Source organism: Perna viridis, chromosome 7, assembly GCF_037379345.1.
Source record: "Perna viridis isolate PV_CMFRI_1.1 ecotype Kerala chromosome 7, ASM3737934v1, whole genome shotgun sequence".
In the NCBI taxonomy this organism is placed as follows: domain Eukaryota; kingdom Metazoa; phylum Mollusca; class Bivalvia; order Mytilida; family Mytilidae; genus Perna; species Perna viridis.
In genome coordinates, this window is record NC_142451.1 from 23,358,859 (window position 1) to 23,380,999 (window position 22,141).

Below are 22,141 nucleotides of genomic sequence, written 5' to 3' on the forward strand. Positions count from 1 at the left end.
TAAAATCAATACACAAATTGATGAGTGGGAATACAAATAAAATCAGCATTGTGAGAAAAAAAGGCTAAACAGTAAATATTCTTTTACTACATCACATTTTATCTTTATTCAATACGTAGATAATGAAGACAGTTCTCCTAAAACTAATGTTTACAATTCATAAACATTTTGGGGTAAAAAGCGCCAGTCTGACTGTTCAATGTTGTTGTCATCCTCATGTCAATTAACAAGCTTTCGACATTTTCAAGCTGAAATTTTAGTTCAAAGTTGAAATCTTATCTAAGTCGGAACCCTTCCCAGCAGTTAAAAATTTAGTGCCAAATATCCGAGTTAAAGGCAAGTATATAATTATTCTCAAATCATTGTGCATGGTGTGTGGATGACCAACAATTATATAGGTAATGGTCAGCTTTAATATTTCTGTAAAAAAGACATAGATAGATATGTAAGTCATTGAAATCAGTTACAATAAAACTTTCACAGTAATGGCACAAAAGTAACACTTACTTAAATGACAGAACTGGTTTAAGTTGGTGATCACTATTCCTGTTGCTCCTTTGGGTATCTTCACGAATGTCACATACTCTACAAGTTAACAGAAAACAGTATGAACTAGAACAAAATGCTTCACAAATCACAGCTTGATATAACCACAGAGGTTGAAACCTGAATGGTATGGGCATATATTGACGCCCTATTAAAGCTTCATACAGCTCTAAATTTTGATTGCCATTAAATTTCTGAAACAAGAACTGAAATTAAACAAAAATAGCAGTCCCCCTTTTTGACCATTTTTTCTTTAATAAGCACACCCCTAAAATCAATCCCATCCTTCCTTCTGTGGATACCTCTGGTACGATTTCCAAGACATCCATTGGTTTTCACTCAAATTACATCTGTACATCAGGGAAATGTTTGCTTCTGGTCCATTCTTTGCCCTCATACCTTTTTCAGTTTAAGTCACAACATCCAAAATCAATCCCAGCTTTCCTTTGGTAGTATGTCACCTTGTACAATTTTAAAGGTTCAATTCAATCACAATCAAGTTATAGTCCAGATGTCATTAAAATGCTTCTTTTTTTACCCTTTTTGGTCCCTATTTCCTTAATGAATTAAGTCAAGACCCCAAAAATCAATCACAGCCTTCCTTTTGTGGTATGGTAACTTGTGGTACAATTTCATCAAGATCTATACAGTTATTCAAGTTTGCGTCTAGACATGAAGTGTTTACATATGACAACCACAGCTTGATACCATGATATAACTGGAAATTTCTTGTAGTTGTATAAAAACTGGGAGCAATGCTAATTAACTTGAAACCTCCACTCCCCCACTTGATAACATGCACCTTCTGGTCTCTAAATTCATTTGGGTCAAAACCTAAAAAAGGAGGTTGGAATATGAAATATGTAATAAAAATTCTGTGAAAGTTTCATTCAATTTCATTCAATGGTGTAGGAGTAGTGGATAAGAGTTGGGTACCCCTCTGTTTAGAGAAAGGAGGTCAACACTACCGCTACATACTTTTTCCTTACATGTCAATATACTTCCATATGGGAGTGTAGTACAGTGATATGTAAGGATTATGACACAACAGTGCTCTACCACAATACGAACCCTGTGAAAATAAACACAAAACAGAGCATTAATGGAACATTAAGTGATACCCCATCATGTAATGGTAAAAAATGGGGATTGCACAACATTAAAAAAAATGATCTTAACCTGTATTTTAAGGTACTGAACAATTGTGCAAAGCTCCAAAAAGATTCTTTGATCCATTCTTAAGTGATCACCGGACAGACGGTCAGACACACATCTTTTTGGGGGCCATCATAAAATACCTGGCCACTTTGTGTTGCAAGGTATCAGAATGCTACATGTGGAACCCTATGCTGGCTAAATTTGAACCACAAAAATTTCCTGGTTCCAAATATTTCTACAAAATGTGTCTTAACAGAGTGACCCAATGTTTTGTTCAAGTTAAAACTGGGGAACCACCCAGAAAATCTCTAAAATCCAACAACCTGTTGTGTCCATAATGTACTTGTGGTAGACTGACAGAATGAAGGGGCATTCAGACCATTACTAATTCTCATCATCCCTTAACAACAAAAGATCAATATGAGGGAACCTTGTAAAGATAATACTCAAGTTAAAAGCTCTCCTTTAGCTGGTAGAGGATTGTCATTTGAGTGCTATTTTGTATTTGAATGAATCTCCAGGTTTTCTCTAATGTCAGTTTTTTGTACATATGACTTTTCCAATTGGCTAATTATTCAATATGCCCCTAATTTTTTTTCTAATTTTTGCAAGTGGACAAGTATTATTTTAAACACTGTTCCAGATACTGTAAATGTACTCATTTTTGCTATTTTTGCTGTGGACAGAAAAATGCAAAAATAATACCTACTAAATTGATTTTAACACCAAATGATGCTAATTTTTTTTTAAACTGTGGAAATTAATACGCTTACAGTATTTACCCAGTATAATATTGATATTTAGTACACAAACCTCTAGCAGATCCTTTGTTGTGGGTACCCCTGTATTCCCTACATGTGTTACCTCTTCCATTACATATACCACACTTGTCAAACATCAGACCAGATTTGTGATGACCATCACATCCAAAATCCTTTGAAAAAATTCTCTTTATTGTGTTAGTATTTTACAATGACTGTAACAATACATTTTGTATAAATGTCATCACAAAAAGAAATTCCATTTTAAAGAAAACCAGTACAGTTTCTCAAGGACTATGCCATCTTTGTTGAATTTTGATTTCACAAGAAAAACTGTGTGTTGGCTTACATACTGTGTAGTTTGAGGCTTTTTAATATATAGTGGATTTCACTTGCTTGAACTTGAATGGTTCTACATCCAAAATTTCTTAAACACATTTCATAGTACCAAAATTCTCTTCTATATAACCAAAACCTTGGTTGTCTGAAACACTCAAACTAAATTGTTGGTCTGCATAAAAATAAGTCTTAAAAAATAACCATTGCTAACTCAAATTCATTAGCCATTTTGAAAGTTGGGATTATAAAAAGTGTAAAAACTGAAGCCCTTTCATTAATGAAATTGTCATTTAAGGTAATGACAGGTAATATAAATTTATGTCATCACTAATTTGGTAGTTCAATTTAACATGGTACTGATTGACTTCAAGAATGTCTCAAGTCGGCAAGATGAAAAAACAAAACAAAAAATCATAAAACCAAAATATTGGACTAAGAACTCAAGCTCAATAAATACCACAATTCAAACAGTAATTTTAATTTTTCATAAATCAAAACAACCGTTTGAAATTGAAATTATCCCAAAACTTCAAAACATCGAAGGAGGTAAGAAAATTCAGGAACTCACAACCAGATTGAAAAAATCCAGAAATCTCCAACCTTCAGTTTCCTAACTATCATAAGCTGGAACAAAAGTTAATGGTTCCAGCTACCAAGTTTTTAATGTACAAAGTAGTTTACCTCACATTTTCCATTGATACAGCGCCCAGTATGGGAATGGCTTGCACAGGAAGTACCATCATGATACTTCATAGAGCCCCTCGGAACTTCAATATGTCCTCCTAACCAATGACACAGCAAATGACAGGGATGTTCAGCTGTTCAATAAATAAAGCATCTTACATTGTAATGAAAGGTCTATAAAATTTCTTCAATCAATCAAATTTTAAGCAAGTACTTTTGATGCAATCATTAATCTATTGACATGTAAAAATGTGAACAGGCAAAAAAACATTTTTATTCCATGTTCTACTTCAGTTTTAACCATGCAATAGTTTTAGTACATTAATTAAGTTGAGTTGTCTACCATTGCATTCATATGGAAAAGATACATGCTCCATGCACATCTTACACTCGAATCACAGACATTGTACAAAGTTTCATTGAAGTCCATTGAAAAATATAACGGAAATTTTCTGAATGTTACAAAAAAAAATGGAAACATAAAAATGATGGTTAACAATCATGAGATTATCTTACATGAAGAAGAGGCATGAGGCAACCAGTTGTAGCGATGACCATTGTATAATTCTCCATTGGTAGCAGCACACTGTTCCTCTTTAAAATTGTATTGACTGGTTGCACATTCCTAAAATTAAGTTGCTTCTTTAAAATATGATTAACTGAATGAATAACCAAGGAAATTAAGACTTGAGAACATATTTCAATGGATTACAAGACATAGAAAACAGACACACACAACAAATAACATGAAATAACCAAAATAACACATGAAGAAACAAAAGAAAATGAGCAACCCCGACTCCACTAAAAACTGATAGCATGGACCAGGTACACCTCAAAGGAGTGAATAAGTATTTGATTATCCTGCACTGTAACACACAAAGTGACACCTAAGACAACCATAAAAGGCTTGATTCATATAATAATCATGATTTTTTTTTTAATATGATAGTCATATGATTATCATATAATTCTTATATGTAAATATTGGCTTACATACATATATGATTATCAAATATTTGTGAAAAAAAAATAAAAAAATGTGGTCACGCTGATCTACAATGGTCAACGCTGAAGTGCGTTGGTACCCAATTTAACATAGCTGCAAAATTTTACGTGCATAAGCACATAAAATGTTACGGAGGACACAAACAAACTCAAAGGAAAGTCATGAAAGTAGCTAATATATTGTTGCATGCATAAACAAATTTAACAAGCATCATACTAATTTTGAGTGTTAACAGTATTAGTATTAATGCAGTATCAAAACTTAAAAAATATGTTACGATACTCATGGTATTTCGAGGAATGTAAACTGTAGCTATGGGTAATGAAAGATAGTGGATACTGAAAGTCGTATTGCATGCATCATGAAAACTTAATTAGATATAATTAAATGATTTACCGGGTCTTTTTGCTTTTTATGAATTTGATATCATGGATTTTTATCTTTTGAAAAAGTCAGACATGCTCGCACAAAGAATCATGAAGCGTATTCTATAGTTGAAAAGCGAAATAGAAACTGCAATATACGAGTTCAAAGAGTGTATTAGAATGTTGAAGGCACAAATTAAATTCCAGTGGACCAGAGACTGTCATGTTTCTCTTCATATTACATATAGTCCTAAAATCCATCAAATCTAGACCTCTGTAGCATCAATCATTCTTCAATAATTTTAACAGCAGTGTATAGGATGACAAACATGCAGAGAAACAAAGCACCTTTTATAGTACATGACATTTGTATTTGCAAATTCTACATGTAGTTTATACGCTAAGAGTTATCCACAACCATTCTACAGCTAAGTTAGTCAAGAAATATTTTCATGTTAAAGAGTACTGTCCTTCTAAAAAAAACTGCCGGTTTTATTAAATTTTCCACTGAGTGTAGGAAAAAAATGAAGTAAAATTATTAATTTTGTTTTTATATAGTTGAAAGTATGAACGAAATGAAAGCAAAGTTTTTTTTCCTGATTGCATGTATTAGTATCAAATCTGTCGAATTTCAAGATAATCGTATACATGTATTTACGGTATCAATGGAAAAAAATCTACATGAGAGACAAATATTTCAGCAAAGTACACAAAAAAAGCACCTCCTTGTAGGGGCTAACACATTTCTGTGTTGCTATTGGCAGTCAACAATCATGTCTAACCATCACAGTTCAACGTGATCATAAACGCACTATGGCATGCTACCATTACACTTCCGCTTGACCATCAAACCTCAGCGTCCCATCTCAGTTCTGAGTCTTACATATATAAATAAGCTAAAGCTTTATTTTCATATAAGCTAACTGGCCAAGTGGTCTAGGGCACTGGACATTGTGCAGGCGGTATTGCCACAGATGTCACAGCAGTACGAGTGTGAGTCCCGTGGAGGGAACAGCCAAAAATTTGTTACACAGGAAACATTTAAAAATTTACTGCCATCTATATAATAAAATAATGTAAATATTTTTATGATCCTATCTAATGCAGGATACAATAAACAATATCTTTGTATGGTCTATAGTGTTTTATTTAAGGAGGTAATACCTAGGGTTAGGGACACAACTGTCAAAAATTATTGGAACGTTTTACATCAATCTCATGTAATCATCAAAGTAACTTGGACTGATTTCATTCTGTTTCAAATGAAAGCTTGATGTGCTTGTTGAAATTGAATAAGAAACAAACATATCACTGATTTCAAGAGTTATGTCCCTTACCTTAACTCTACCTCCTTCATACTTCATAGAGGTATGGTGTTGTACTCATATACACATGGGCTGGGTCTTCATACTCAACTATTACATACAGAGCATATGTGAGGTATGAATTACAAATAAAAAGACTAACCCCTGTGCTAATGAGTACTACACCTTACCTAACATAATTTATTTCTATTGTATTGTAATAAGACAAAAAAAATTCTGCTTTGACACAAATTATTTAGGTGACCAAACTTCTTCAAAAAATAAATACTGTAAGATAATTTGCACTTAATAATGAAAGAGCTTGCACATGAAATAACAGAATGCACATATCATATGTAAATAAAAATATGATGTGTATAATCTGAAAAATTTAGAATGAACTTTTCATAGAGCTTCCTTACTGGCTACCAAGTTTCATGAAATTCTGTAAAGCAGTTTTAATGGAGTTGCAATAACTACTTGTGTGAAGAACAGTACAAAAACACCTTGTCCTACCAAAGTGGGAGGGGACATCAAAAACATGTACCTCTACTAAAGTGGGAGGGAGACATCAAAAACATCATGTCCCTCTATCAAAATTGGAGGGAGACATCAAAAACACCATGTCCCTCTACCAAAGTGCGAGGGAGACATAAAAAACACCATGTCCCTCTTGGAAGATATCAAACTATATACTATTACCTGAACATTACATAGTTTAGCCATCACTGTATCTCCTGAACAATCCCTTCCTGCATACCTTGGCCTATAGTTACAAAACAGCAGTTATACAGTTTTATATTTCCTCTCATAAGATAAGTTAAAAGCAAAAGTGTGTTAGGTAAAGTTTCATGAAAACCAGTGAAACAGATGTCAAGTTTTGCAATATACAGAAAATAAAGGACATCTAAGTTAAGGTTTCATAAAAACTTAACATACCAATAAATTGTTCTTAAATATACATGTACATACAAATCAATCTTTATTAAACTCAATAGACAGAGTAATTCCTTTTACAGACCTCTTTATAAGTCTTATGTATTGTGTAAGTATACCAGAAATACATATAAACACAAATGAACTGAAAATTTTAAGATTCATTTTTATGTTTCAACTTACTCAGGATTGGAGCATGTTCTGGTTCTTGTTTTAACCCCTCCTCCACAGGATCTAGAGCATTCAGACCAACTGCTACTCCATGAAGACCAGCCTCCATTTATTGGGCCTGGTGCCCCTGCTCCCATGGCTACACATTTACCTTCTATGCACCACTTATAATTAAATATGAATTATTTTGTATTAAAATTGTAATTGATGCATTAGAGTAATGTACAAGAAAAAAAATACTATCATTCTATTTTTTATCTAAAAATAATGTGACAGAACATCAGAAATGTCCTACATATAGGTAAAGGGTCTGGAACATGCATGGCTTAAAATTGTTATGGCGGATGATGAAATTCAGAAGTAATTGTTTAACCTTCTAACACCGGAACTAAGTATTAGTTTCACATATTTTTGCTGGTTGAGACATTATCCATAGCTGTTAGGCAGAGCCTTGGCAACAGAATATGGAGTCACGAAAGTAATGCCTAATCTTGCATCTTATTATAACAGGAAAATGATGTGTTTAGACGACAGTGTTTGAAAATTTTTATGCATGTAATACACTTATTAAAATTACAATATTTCACTTTTTTATGAATATCTTTATTCATGTAATTTTCCTGAGGACAGCCAGTTTTGAAGGTGTGAATATAACTACTTGTACATGTATTATTATGAGGTTCAACACAAATAAATCCTCTCCCTCATAGCTGAAGCCTAACATCTTATGAAAGACAACAGGTATTGCAGTAACAGAATTTTACACCACAAAACAACTTATTTTGTATCTAATAGCAAAATTTTGAATATAATCTTTAAATATTCACTAATTTATTCATTAAATATATTCAGCAGCATGCTGGTATGGATTCAAGCAAGTGGTACATTGTACATACATATACTCGAATCGGAAGAGGCAGGGTTTTTTATATGCATATAATTTTTTTAATTTTACAAACAATAATCTTTAGTATAAATCCTAGCCTTTCTCCCACCATCCTTAACTTAAAATCTTGGACCAATCCTTGAAATGTCTAAAAGTAAAAGGGACTCCTACCTTTCTATTGCCACATTCTGTCCCATCAATCAGTGGTTGACCCAGTATGTAACAGTTTTGTCCACTTCTACATTTAATTACACTACAATCCACCTGTTGGTAATATAAAAAATATCCTATACCACTCAATACAATACAACCAATGGAGACAAACAACAGAAAAGATATCTTAGAAATGTCAATACATTCCATTGGTCTATGCCAAAAGAAACAGAAAAGTGAAAATTGTGCATTGATATGGCCAAATAATAAAGCCACTTGATTAGGCCAACTAAAAATATTGTTTGGTTCTTAGGTCCAACCTTGTCTTTAAAAGTCTGCCTCATTGCCTATATCAGTACAATAAAAACAAAAATACACTTCCCTCTTTTCTTCTCACTATAAACAATGCAAAAAATTCCGCTCTGTAATTGATTTATATGAAAATCACCGGAGAACCAAGAATATTAACTTTGAATGGCCTTATTGCATATGACATATTTAAAAATTAATTTATATACAATTAATTGAAACTGTGGGTCAATAATATGTACTTATTTTGAAGACAATACAGACTATTCATTTCAATTCATCAATGAATAATGAATAGACTTAAATAACGAACTTCTGTAGGTATAGTTTTATTAACAAGGCCTTATTCATAGTTACCAGATATTAACAGAAATATCAATTAAAAAGTAGGCAATCCAATACAGCTTATTCTGTGCATTACTATGCAATCACCTACATTTGATCGCCCTATATTAACGATCACCTTTGAATCAAAATTTCTTCAAAAGGGGTCAGATAGCAATGGCAGACTTTCAGTAAACAGGAATTAGATGTCCGACAGGCCTGAAATTGGACCCAATGACACAGGACCCGTACCTGATGCTGGATACTAAATATCAAGAGGCTGTGATTAGCAGTTGTTGAGAAAAGTGTTATAAAAATAATTTAACTGCCTGCCCGCTGGAGGAATAGTTCAGTTTAGACAGATATTTAGGCGACACAGGTTCAAAATGCATGAAAACTGAATGGACTTCAACAGATGTTTCTTAAACCTAGGTTTCCAATTATTTTTTATTCAGTTGAACTAAAAATCTACAACCTCAGTTTGTATGCTGAAATTTTGATACAAACCTCTCCAGAACACTGTGTAGAATCTTTACCTTTACCTAGCCGACACTGTGTGTTATAAGAGTAATACATCCCAGGTTTCTGTTGGACATTGTATAGGTTAGTCGATCTACCAGCAGGGGTATCATTTAAACAGACACTTTTAGATGAACTGTGACAAGAATACAAAAATGTATTAATACCCTGGTACATCATTAGGTAATAATCTGTAGACAAAAAATTTTTAAAAGAATGCATCATTATTGGTTAATTTTAACATGGTAAAATTAACCAAATGTCAGTATTCATTCATTTAATATTACTCTTTGACATTAAGATTTTAATCAACAGATATGGCGACCAAAGAATACTATACCTGAGAAAATCCTCCAAGTATTTAGCACTACATCTAGACCACTTTAATGTGCCTGCATTGTTAGCAGCCATGATGAAAGAATTGGAATCACAGTCATCACCATCCCCATCATGTTTCATACCCAAACTGAAAATATAATATAAGTATTCAATAGTTTAAACAACAACATATGTTAATGAGGTAGACCTAGGGTAAAGGAAATAACTTTTACAAATCATTGGAGTATTTGTAGTCAGCATTTTACATCAAATTCATGTAAGCATCAAAGTAACTTTGACTGGTTTCATTCTGCTTCATTTGAAAGATTGATATGCTTTAGTGAAATTGAATATGTTACAAACATATCACTGATTTCAAGAGTTATGTCCCTTACCCTGGTCTACCTCCTCAAGTTCATGTAAATGAACATTCTTGACTGAACTAAAGAAAGAAAATGTATAACAGGAATAATGAACACTATAAATTTAAGAACTTGTTTGCTTACTAAAGTTACAAAAACTTTATCCTATGGAGTCCTCTGCAGCATGTTCACCTCAAGTGTGGCTTCAATTACTGGCGGATTGTACCAATGACTAAAGTTGGAGGTCACAACTTCACTGCCAAGCACACAGTATACAAGAGATATAAAGTCACTTATAGTTAAGTTTGTTAGTTTGTTTGTTTGTTTGTTGGGTTTTAATGCCCGAGCAGCAATATTTCAGCTATATTCAGGCAATGAACATGATAAGGATGATAAAATGAACATGAAATGATGAGGAAATGAAAAATGGGATGGGACATGAGGGTAATGGGGTTGACAAATTTTCATTGCCACTGGAAATAGGGAGAAGTGGGTAGGGTCGGGCAATTTAGCCTCCTGTGGCGGAGCCCTATGGTTCCTACTCTGGGAGAATACCACAGTAAGGTTCTTTAACGTGGGAGGAATGTGGCATCTTTCCCAACACGGTGCACCACTATGGTTTGCGGTCAGGTTTTCCGTATTATAGCCTGACAACCCCAGCATGTAACACGCCAGGGGTACCCCATTCCACCACCTGGGGCACACAACCCAGTTGCTCTGTGGGCAGAGCGCCTTAGCCCCCGACTAGGGTTCTGAACACTATTTAGTCGCCTTTTATGACAAGCTTAGCGCTGCTGCAGGCTCATTCTTTTGCCACCCAGACCTGCACGGGGCATTTCTAGTTAAGTGTCAGCCCCTGTAAGAATCAGGCAGTAGGTGAAACATTGCATGGAAAAACCATCATTTTGATCAGAATCAAGGAAAACAGACAAGATTTTCCATATCATGCTGGACCATTGAGTTACAATTTCATTGAAATGCACTGAAAGTATCCCTGAGTGATATTACATTGTCAGATCAGTGGGGTTTTGACATGCATGTTTAAGATTATTCACATTTTGCCTGATTCTTACGAACACTAATACTTATGAGTCAAAATAATGCTTACCAATTAATCAAACACTTTTTGTTCTTGAAATGCATGAAGTAACTGCTAATGGATCAATCAATCAAATATATACTGACCAGTCTATATAACTACTGCTTACCCTTAGGGTACAGTGGGAAATTTCCTGAGGTTCAAATTTTTGCTATACTTGCAAGGTTAAGGGAATCACGAAAATAAAAACTTGCCAAATTTAAATCCAGATATTTTATGTATATGACTTCCATTCCATTAAATCTGAAGACAAGAAAAATAGACAGGGAAATTTGACAACTCTGTTCAAAGAGCAAATCGTGAAACTTGGCATCCACAAAATTTGGTTTCTGTGAAAATCACCCACTATACAATACTTCATTAGTAATGATAGTTCAAATCATTGATCTGTAACATATTTCATGCTTAGATAACCGCGGGCATAACACCTGCACAACTTACTATGGCCTGAGTTTCAAATCCAGTAAAATGTGTTTCACTGAACAGTGAGCTATTTCATGATCAAAGTTAATTAACTCTGAATGACTGACTCGCTATCTTGTGACACACTTCATGAGCTGTGAAAAACGGTATATTTCATTGGCTACATTCAGCCTATTCTGGACATCACATTGACGGACTCACCTGTGCCCTATTTCATGAGCAATAGTCAACCCAGTCTGTACACCAGTGTCTTCATTGACAGAACATTTGTACTGTTGAGAACAAAGCTGTCCATTATAGGATAACCCTACATTACTATCATCCCCTCGGTCTGCCAGGTCAAGTCTAAATGAAGAAAATGACTGTGTAAGCATTTGTAAGAATCAGGCATAATGGGAAAAATCAGAAAAATGTATGTCAAAAACCCACTGATCTGACAATATAATTTCATAAAAGGATGAGTTATCTAAATGAAAAGGCCACTGTTTGATCTCTGCATCACTGAATTTGTTTAGAAATTTTTCAACAGAATGTTACAAAAATAGTTTTTTTGACAGAATTCTCTGTTCTTGAAATGTTAATTTTCAGTGAATTTCAATGAAATTTTAACACAATTTAACAAAATGACATGGAAAATCTTGTCTCTTTTCCTTATTTCTGATAGTACAAATGGTCAAATTCAACTTTTTAAATGGTGGTCAAGTTAAACTTTTTATATGACGATTTTTTTTTTTTCATATCATGTTTCATACACTGCCTGATTCTTACAATGACTGACACTTAATTGTACAAAGTGAAACCTGTCAAAACCCACCACCTTGAAGATTATAGTTCTAATTACACAGGTGTTTGGATTACCCAGGTTCAAAATACATTTAGACTGATACAATGGGACTTAAATGGGTTATTACTTTTTGCATTTTTCTGTCCTCCCTGAAAATAGCAGAAAATAGTACACCATGAAAATTACTATATTTACAATATCTTGATAACTAGTTCTTACAATCAAAGCAAATTTTGTATATTACTTCCCCTTCTCCTACATGTACCTACTTCATAATCGCTTTTTCTATTTAGCACAGTTCTTCTATAATTTTTTTCTTCACTTTGGAATGAATATAATGTTGTTTTTTTTAAGCTAACATATCAGTTTATCATATGAGAAAAGAATACTTCCCCTATATACCAATAGCCGCTATGGTGGAATCAGGAAGGGAACTGACTGTTTGAAAAAGATTAGGCCAATCAATATTGCTAAATGTTTAAGTCGCTGACTAAAATATTATTCAGGAAACAAGCAGAAAAACATTAATTCTTCTTTAAACTGCTTTAAGAAGGCTGTTTCAAGTACTGTAAAACAACTTATTTCCATCAATTAATCTTTTCGTGTTTCAGGATATGAACTTTATTTTGCTACTATTTAGTTAAGCAATTACCTCTCTTCAAAACATTTAATTCCATAATGAAGGGACTTAATTACGGCCATTCATTTTTGCAAATTTTTCCTTGCATGAGAAATTAATGGAAATATTTTATTGCTTGCAAAAAAAAGTCCTTTTACAGTAATGAAAACATAAAATCTTTTTATTTCACTATTTCTGACTACCTGGTAATTAGTAAAACATGGTCAGCATGTCTTGGATTGGAGTCATCAGCTGGATTATGTTTCACTTGCCACTTACAAAAGTCACTCAGCAAAGTAGGTGTATCAGTGACTATTGAAAGGTCATTCTGAAACAAAGAAATTATGAATGTTAGCAATGCAGCCGTCCAAAATCAGTATGACTTATAAGCAAGTCAAGGCTAGGTTCCAGACATTTTGGACTGAAAAAGGGGGGTCTGACTTATACTCAAGTATATATAGTAATGCAGCTTTTTATTTTATAGAAAAATTAAGATATTTCTTCACCGAAACTCCGTTTCTATTATAGAAGATGTGGTAGTGACGAGGATGCTTGTATGCTGATTATTTACACTTTTTTTTAAAATGTTTCTAAGTTAATGTTACATGATGATGTTGGTATATTACTTCTTTAGGTAAGGTAGTATTATTCATCCCATTATAAGTGCATATATATATAATCAATTGAAATTTCAAAAAAAACTTTCTCCCAAGGGAACTACTCTTATTTTTTTAAGACTTTATATGTACATCAAATAAGGAATCTTTCAACTGAAAATTGGCCAATACCACACTATCAACTTATTAAAAATTACATTTTAGACTTTTATTTCAATTCTTAACAAGATTGTTACATATAGCCATATAGCCATATGTCCCCCAACACCACAAAACAATTTAGAGCAAGAGTCCCATTACTGCTGTAAGAAAGTAGAATCATAATGAAAGTGCAATATGATCAAAATATGTGGTGGCTAACAATTCTACAAAATTTGAATAAAACCCCATGAGTGGTTTCCAAAGAGTAACGTCCACTAAACAGGATTTTTTCCAGGATTTTGAAAGCTTTAGTCACTTTCGTTTTAAAAAATGAGGACCATTTTTAATGATATATTTCTTAAAGTAGTATTTGCATCTAACACAGGATATTTCAGTGTCATCTGTTATTTACAGCACTGTGTAAAGACATGAAATAAAACTTAAAAAATGCACATTGCATATGAATAAAGCACATTTTTTTTCTTCAATATCATGCAAGCATGTTTTCCAGACAATCAAAATAGCATACCTGTGGTTGAATTAAAACTAAAGCTGCCCCGGCTTAAATAATCATAAAAAAAACAGAAATCCTTTTACACTCTAAATAATATGTATAATCTAAACATCCCTGGCATAATTTTAAATGTCTTTAATACTGAAATATTGCTGTTTTCTGCATGGCCACCCTTTGTAGGAAAAAAAATAAAAACCTTATACATGCACTGAACAGAAATAAATATTTTCATATAAATATTTCCCCTATGGCACCTCCTGAGTTTTTTTTAGCACAATTTCAAAACCCTGAGGTGTCTGAGTTTATTGATAGCATAAATTATATTTTCAAGATCAGCATAAATGATATTTTCGAGATCGTAAATATTGCCAACATTCAACATAACACCATTAGTGACCAAATTACCCACATTTGGTTTACACTCAAGTTTGATGTACAAAAATAATGACAAATTACTTTTTATGTCATTTTGATACAAATTTAACCAGAAGTAAAAGAATTCCCAGTAGAAATTTTTAGCAGCATTTGAATTTTATATAGCTTTAACCATGTGCGTTAAAGTCACGCTTGGGTAATTATCAAATAATTGACATTTACTCCATGTGCCTGATTAGTGTAATTGCGTACTTGGTGATTGTCGACACCTGTTAGGAGTTGTAATTAGCTTGGGGTAATAAAATTTTTTACCACTTGAACCAATGTTGGGCTTACAGCTCTTCAAGTCTTTTTGTACTTTCAAAGATTTCAGGTGACAAAATGAAACTAGATTATTTTCGTCATTCTCAAAAGTCTTCACCAATGACAAAAATGACAAGTGCTAGAAAAAGCACTAACTAACTCAAGTGTGACAGTGGGGCACACACACATACATTTCTATGTTCCCTTCCACGTTGTGGCTGGAGACAACTTACTGTTCAGAAATTTACCTGGTCATCTTTAAGTATCATGATTTCCACCAATGTCAGGTAAAGCTTATATCCTAAACTGGAATCCAGAAATCTTTGTGCTGCCTATACAGTTGATAAATAACAGCAATATAGTGTTGAGTGGTGGACAACACAATAAGGAGATAAAGTACAAGTATTTTTAAGAGTCAGGCCAAATGGGAAAAATCTAACACATGTCAAGTATTAACCAATCTGACATTTACTCTGAGAAGTCTGACCATAATGATTTCACACCAACAGATATGTTTCTAGAAAAACAGAGGATGCTTACCCTACTGGTGCATCTGGTCCATACTTGCAGTTTTTAGTGGAATCTGAGTTGCTCATTAATTTTAGTATGTATTATTTTCGTTATGTCATGTTCTGTGTTGTGTCTGTCTGGTCTTTGTCCCTGGATCATACATTCTTTTCATTTCTGCTAGAACTTTGGTTCCCTAGATTACTCTTTTAATAAAATAACACGAAAATGTTAGAAAATTAAAATTTTTGTGTATGTGCTTGAAATGTTCATTCACAATGCATTTCAATGAACTTATAATCCATTTTAATAAAATGATATGGAAAATCCTGTCTTTATTCCTTGATTCTCGTGGTACAAAGAAATGTACCAGTCATTAAATTTGTGGGTTATTTCATAACATGTGTCACCCACCACTTGATTCTTATGGTGACTGACACTTTTACATTAATCTAATACTATGACAATACAAATTTTCATAAAATAAAAAATAATGTTTGTTTACAGTATGTTAAATTATACTACTTATTATACTTATAAGTGCATGGCAACACAACATAACAGGAAACATTGACCATATTTTTTTGTCTCAAAATTTCTTACTCCTTAAATTTTACTATAGCAGACTACTGCAACCATATTGATATACAACCACAAATCACCATAAAACATAATGATACAAGTTTATAACTTGTCCTATTGGGCTTGCTGTAATAGTTCCTGTACTGATATCATTACTGGTATTTTTCTTTATGGATTTAATTTCAGTTGTTTTTAAGGAGGTAGATCTAGGGTAAGAGACACAATCATACAAATCATTCGAATGTTTGTATTTCAGCATTTTACATCAATCTCATGTAAGCATGAAAGTAACTTGGACTGATTTCATTCTGTTTCATATGAAAGCTTATAGGCTTTGGTGAAATTTAATATGATACAAACATATCACTGATTTCAAGAGTTATGTCCCCTACCCTAGGTCTACTTCCTTAACTGCCCTCTCGATTTTGTTCCTTTGAAATTGGAGTTTCGCATATTTGTTGCTAAAATTTAAGCAATTTTCCAGCTATCTGTCTACCAACCTATACATTCATGGGCTTGACAGAGATTGAAACACATAACTTTTACTACAATGAGTTAAAGCTGTAGCTGTGCCTTTTACACAGTCACAATTAAGCTCAGTTTTTCGGGGACAAACAAATCTTACTATATTTAGAACTGTGGTGACAAATCTTTTAGTATCATCACCATGGTAACTAACTGCTTCAGGGGCAACAACTGCTTTGACTTCTAAATACTGTCCTGCATATCTCTTCCTCCTACTATGGGACTGTACAACATTATCTTCCAGATCTGTGATGGGGTCTAAAAATTAACACAATGTATAGCACCAATGATTTAGATCTATTATGAACTAGGTTCTTGCGTTCTTTCAATAGAATCCAACTGTAAATCTGCATCTGATTCTTGATTTTAACAATAAGCTTTTTTTTGTGTAAGGAATTAAACAATTAGAAGATTGTGTACCTGATATTTACATGTGGTCTTCAATCACATAAAAACGGATTTCAACAACAACTACATGCTTAAAATTCTTATAGACAATAATGGATTTTTAACTCCAGTAGACATGAAAATTTGTAAATATATATATTCCTCTTTTATAGTCAAGTTCTGAAAATCTGGAAAAAAAAACTTACAAAAAAAATTGGTACAGAATTTTGTTTCCAAAACTTTAATACATTGTACGTTATGTTAGTAACAAGAAACTAAAAATTTTACTTTATAAGCAAAAAAATATTTAGCAGTATAAAATTTATTAGACCTCTTCACCTCTTTGTTGAAGCCTGTGATAACAAAGAGATGATTTCTGATTACCGGTATCACAAGTAGCAAATCCTTGTTTCTTGAGAAATTATAGACTTAAATTACCTGAAAGCGAACATTTCGATCTTGTAGCTGATCTTCTATACACTAAATGAGGATCACTAGAGATGCCAGTGAGAGAGACATGATGCTGTTTTACTGGCTGTATAACTAGGTCATGGTCATCAGCACTAATAATACCATGCTAAAAATAGAACAAATCAGGATATCTAAACAATCATTGATACAGGAATAGTTCAAAATGCCATCAACCAGACAGAAAATTAAATATAAATACAATTTGGGAAATATATTGTTTCTTCCTAGCAGAAGAGATATACTCCCTATTTTAAAGCTTTGACCCTTCTTAAACTCTGTGCCTTTCAACATTCCTTTCATCTGTGGCAACATCTCTTCAGCACCTGCTTATGAAGTTTTCAAATTACAACTCATACATAACGCCAGAGTTTGCCAAAATTACTCGAGACTTTTTGTACAGCATTATACTTCTTACAATAGGCTTTGTAAGTATCTATCTTGTTTCAGTTTCCCTTCCGTAATTCCAATGTAAAACGCATTGAAATCAAAAGACCGATCTGCACTTCATTATTTAATTCTGGGAAATCAAAATGCTGCATCACAATGCAAAATCTTCTATTTTATGCTTTTCTTAACATTTTTAACCTGTAGAACTAGAAATTTGTCATTTTTTATTCAGAAGTTTTACACAAAAAGATATATTTCTTTTACATATTGAACCCAATGGTTTATTAATGACGAATCTCCATGCATATGAATGGTAGACAAGGACCCATTCTCATAAAACCATCGAGTCACATGATGAGACTTACATACCCTATTAGCTCTCTTGAACAGGGTTATATAGCTACAAGTTTCAAGTCATTACCACAGAAGTTTTATGGTTGTCATCATGGACTCATGGTGTATCCAAATGCAGTGTCATAGCTTTCCTTTCCCCTTTCATTTACCCTGGACATGACAATTTATGAGCAATTTGGCAGGGGTTTCCAGGAAAACAGAAGATGCAAATTACCCTACCAGCGCACCTGATCCATGCACCCAATTTTTAGTGGAGTCAAAGTTACTCATTTATTTTTGTTTCAATGTACATGTTTTGTTTTTGGTTATTTCATGTTCTTGCGTGTATCTATTTTCCCTGTCTAGTAGTCAACCTACATTAAGTTCTTTTCAATTAACGTTGAATCCGGATTCCCTTATTTTCTTTTATGAAACTTTATCAGTCTTTTTCAGTTCTGACACCAAAAAAGAGACTTATTAATGAATAGCGTAATACCTCTAGTTATAAAAAAAATCACACCATGAATACCATAACTAGTTAATAAACAGACTGATTAGAATAATTCCAGAAGATGTTATTTGTTCTGTGATGAAATTAAGATTTTAAAACTGTTTTCCAAGCAAATACTTCCTCCTATCCAAATTACTTAAGGAAAAATATTATTTCTGGATTCATTATTGCAAAATTAACTCCATTTTGAAAGAAAACAGTCAAGTAGCACAATGCCCAATAAATTATTTCCTAAAATTTTCTAACTACATGTAAGTAAACTTACAAAACCAATGCAGGTACTGATGGCAGCAGATGATTGGTTGCTACCTTTAATGTAACCATGGTGATGACAAAACTCTTTTTCTTGATAACATGGTTCTAATAAATTTGTATTGTTGACACCAACTTTCTGAACAATACATGCTGAAACATGACAAAATGCTACATGTATTCTTTATGCACATGATCCTTGTTATATTGAGAAGGTCATAACCTTTTTTTTTTGCATTATTCATTCTGATAATACGTACAGGTACAGTAATATAATGCATAAGCAAACAAGAAAAAAAACTACCTTTTTTGTCTATATATCACTCACCACTTCTTACTGGGGATTAACCTTCGTAAACTATGAAATTATACACGGCGACGGAAGTTTCTATAATTGGCTACAGTACATGCATCACAATTCACATCAATATACAGAATTCCCAAACCATTTTCAGTCATAAGTGTAAGATGCACTTTTTGTAATATTTAATATAAATTTTACTCAAACCCATTGGGAAATGTAAGTATGAGAGTCCTTACATGGTGTGATGGACAGACTGCAATATACAATGTACACATGCATTGATAGATACCCCTCATTTTCAGTTCATGTGTTGGGTTTATAGAAAATATAGAAGTTTGTCTTCCTCAATACCATAACTATACAGGTAAAATGTACATGCACTCTAAGTAGCTTAAATTCTACCTATATAATATCTAAATTTTTTTCTTCTTGTCATACAACAGTGTTCTGGGATTTTTCAGGAATTGAGATTTCCTTGGAAAAAATCCATATAAAATCAACTTTTCCACAGTCAATGACTGCTTTCCTAACAAAGCAAATCCTTACAGCATATGAAGTTTTCAACTTACCATGGGAAAGTGTAATGAAGTACCTAACTTTCCCTGACCCAAATTTCACTAGCCCTGCGTAGTGGGAAATAGGAATCCTAGAACACTTCAAACATGTACATGATGAGTGGTATTACAAAATTAAACAAAGATAATATCATACTACCTGGTGACACAAGCTGAGAGTTAGGTTCCAAGTACAGATGATATTCAACTCCTAACACAGTGAACAAATATTCTGCTGATATATCTGTATTGTTGGAGATCTTTGTGATATGTGATGATGATATCAACTGGTATCTAGGAACTGTAAATAAAAAAACAAGATTGACATATAAGTTTATTCTGGGACTGTTTTTAATTTTTGACCTGGTTAAGTGAAATAACCAACTTTGGAGCAGTTCACGCTTCATGAACCATGAAACAGTTTACAAACAAGCATAAACTGCCCCAGAGTTGGTTATGTACGCGTAACTTGGTCAAATTAAAAACAATTCTTATAAATTAATTTCTAATCTATTAAAGTCAAAATCAAGATTTGTTCCTTCATCAAAGCCTTATTGGAATAATTTGAACTGCAGACTGATCGATGTTGATGTCATAGTACAAAGTTAGTATGTGGAAAAAAACCTGTCTTGCCTAGATAGGAAATAAACAATCCAATCCAATTATTTTCTGTTTATTAGGGTTTTGATTAAGATTACGAACAATTGGTATAACTTGTGGGGAAAAAATGGGTCAAAGACAGAAATGGCAGAGTTGCCATTAACAGGAAGTAGAAGTGTGACAGATCTGAAGTCGCTTTCCTCGATGTGGGACCCCATAATGAAGTAGCTTAACAATGTTACAAAACATTTTTCCCTGCGAAAAAAAAGTGCCATATTCGTATTATTATTTAAAAAAAAAAAGCATTATCTTTAAAAAGATTAGAGTCTAAACAAACCAATCCTTATGCTTCTGAATTGGACGTTGAATTGACTGATTGGTTATGGCGTAACTTACTATGTCTGATTTTAAGAATAAGGACAATATTAAATTCGTTGGATTGCTTTGGCCGCGGATATATTTCTCATAAACTTACTAATGTCACATAATGAGAATTACAAGCCTTATTGCTTCCAGTCTGAATTTCATGTGATTAACATCTGCTTGGTTAGCATTATTGTTAAGAGATTAAATGCAAACACAGATAAATTTCCAAACTTGTTGAATACAGCTGCACTATGTACAAGAATATAAAATTACATTCAGCTTCCAATTAAATTTGTTTTATTGACAACTATTCAAAATTGGTGTGCCGGCATACACCAAATATGTTCCTTCTATACAACTACAGTTATTCACACATAATTTAAATAAGATTATCAATCTTGCATGGTTGTATAAATGGCTATAAGCATACTAAATAAGGATATTGACAGTAAATGCAGATAAAGGATATGTATAACACAAGATTTCATTTTCCTTTACACATTTTTATTTCAATTCAAATACATTTGCATATAATTTTGAATCCATTGAACTAATTGTAAGCACGATTTCACTTCTGTGATACAATGTATAACTACTTTATCCATCTGTTAAACAAACAAACAGTGTTCAAATGTCCTGAGCCTCATCAATAAAATTCAACTTAAATGTAAATTTCTTTAATAAAAAATTCATTATAATTTTCAATAAATTGCATCAAATTCCAATAAGAACTGCAGACATGAAAGCATTTATAAGGTAATTTAGCAAAACTTATCTATGTACAAATTCAATTTTTATCCAAATCTGCTAATAAATTACGAGATAACATATGGGAAAATTCTCATGGGTGTTTGTGGAAGTAAGAACTTACATATAAAGACACTGTTAAGACAAATTTTGCTAAGTTTATGATTTTGACTTGTACCAGGTATAATTTGTGGTAATTTTAGTGGTATAAATCAGACCAAGTTGTATGTACCTAAATATGATCTTCCCATCCTTAAATAGTTAAAATCTATGAAAAAGTAACATCAGGTCACATGATCTATAATCACAAAACTTAAATTAAGATCATCACTTTGTTTTGTATAACAAACATACCTCTTTGTACCATACATCCTTTTATATGGGAAAGGTTACAAAGTTAAAAAGTATTTCTTAAAAAACACTATACTATAAAATAAACAATTTGCAAGTGTTCAAATTAGGGTAGTCCAAGGTCCAGAACCTCCATTTCTGACTTATACCTTTGTACATGTACCAGTACATTTTATTTTGTAATTTCATTACCCAGGTGACATGGACCAATGAAAACTTGGAAAAGTCCAAGAACTTCCACTCTT

The 22,141-nt window shown here is 32.8% G+C and overlaps 1 protein-coding gene across 3 annotated transcripts in view; it reads right to left on the reverse strand.

Annotated features, from left to right (window-relative positions):
* Positions 1-22,141, reverse strand: part of LOC148611873 (A disintegrin and metalloproteinase with thrombospondin motifs 16-like) — a 49,690-nt gene that overhangs the window by 21,993 nt on the left and 5,556 nt on the right. For all 3 annotated transcript variants that reach the window (XM_088592837.1, XM_088592836.1, XM_088592838.1), the window contains exons 3-18: positions 19,993-20,133; positions 18,988-19,127; positions 17,459-17,597; positions 16,734-16,891; positions 15,268-15,351; positions 13,273-13,397; positions 11,868-12,011; positions 9,805-9,930; positions 9,453-9,600; positions 8,331-8,423; positions 7,286-7,437; positions 6,869-6,932; positions 4,005-4,113; positions 3,486-3,622; positions 2,518-2,638; positions 508-585 (exon numbers count right to left, since the gene is read on the reverse strand). In XM_088592837.1, coding sequence (XP_088448963.1) covers positions 508-585; positions 2,518-2,638; positions 3,486-3,622; positions 4,005-4,113; positions 6,869-6,932; positions 7,286-7,437; positions 8,331-8,423; positions 9,453-9,600; positions 9,805-9,930; positions 11,868-12,011; positions 13,273-13,397; positions 15,268-15,351; positions 16,734-16,891; positions 17,459-17,597; positions 18,988-19,127; positions 19,993-20,133 — 1,959 coding nt within the window. The remainder of the gene's footprint in view (positions 1-507; positions 586-2,517; positions 2,639-3,485; positions 3,623-4,004; positions 4,114-6,868; positions 6,933-7,285; positions 7,438-8,330; positions 8,424-9,452; positions 9,601-9,804; positions 9,931-11,867; positions 12,012-13,272; positions 13,398-15,267; positions 15,352-16,733; positions 16,892-17,458; positions 17,598-18,987; positions 19,128-19,992; positions 20,134-22,141) is intronic.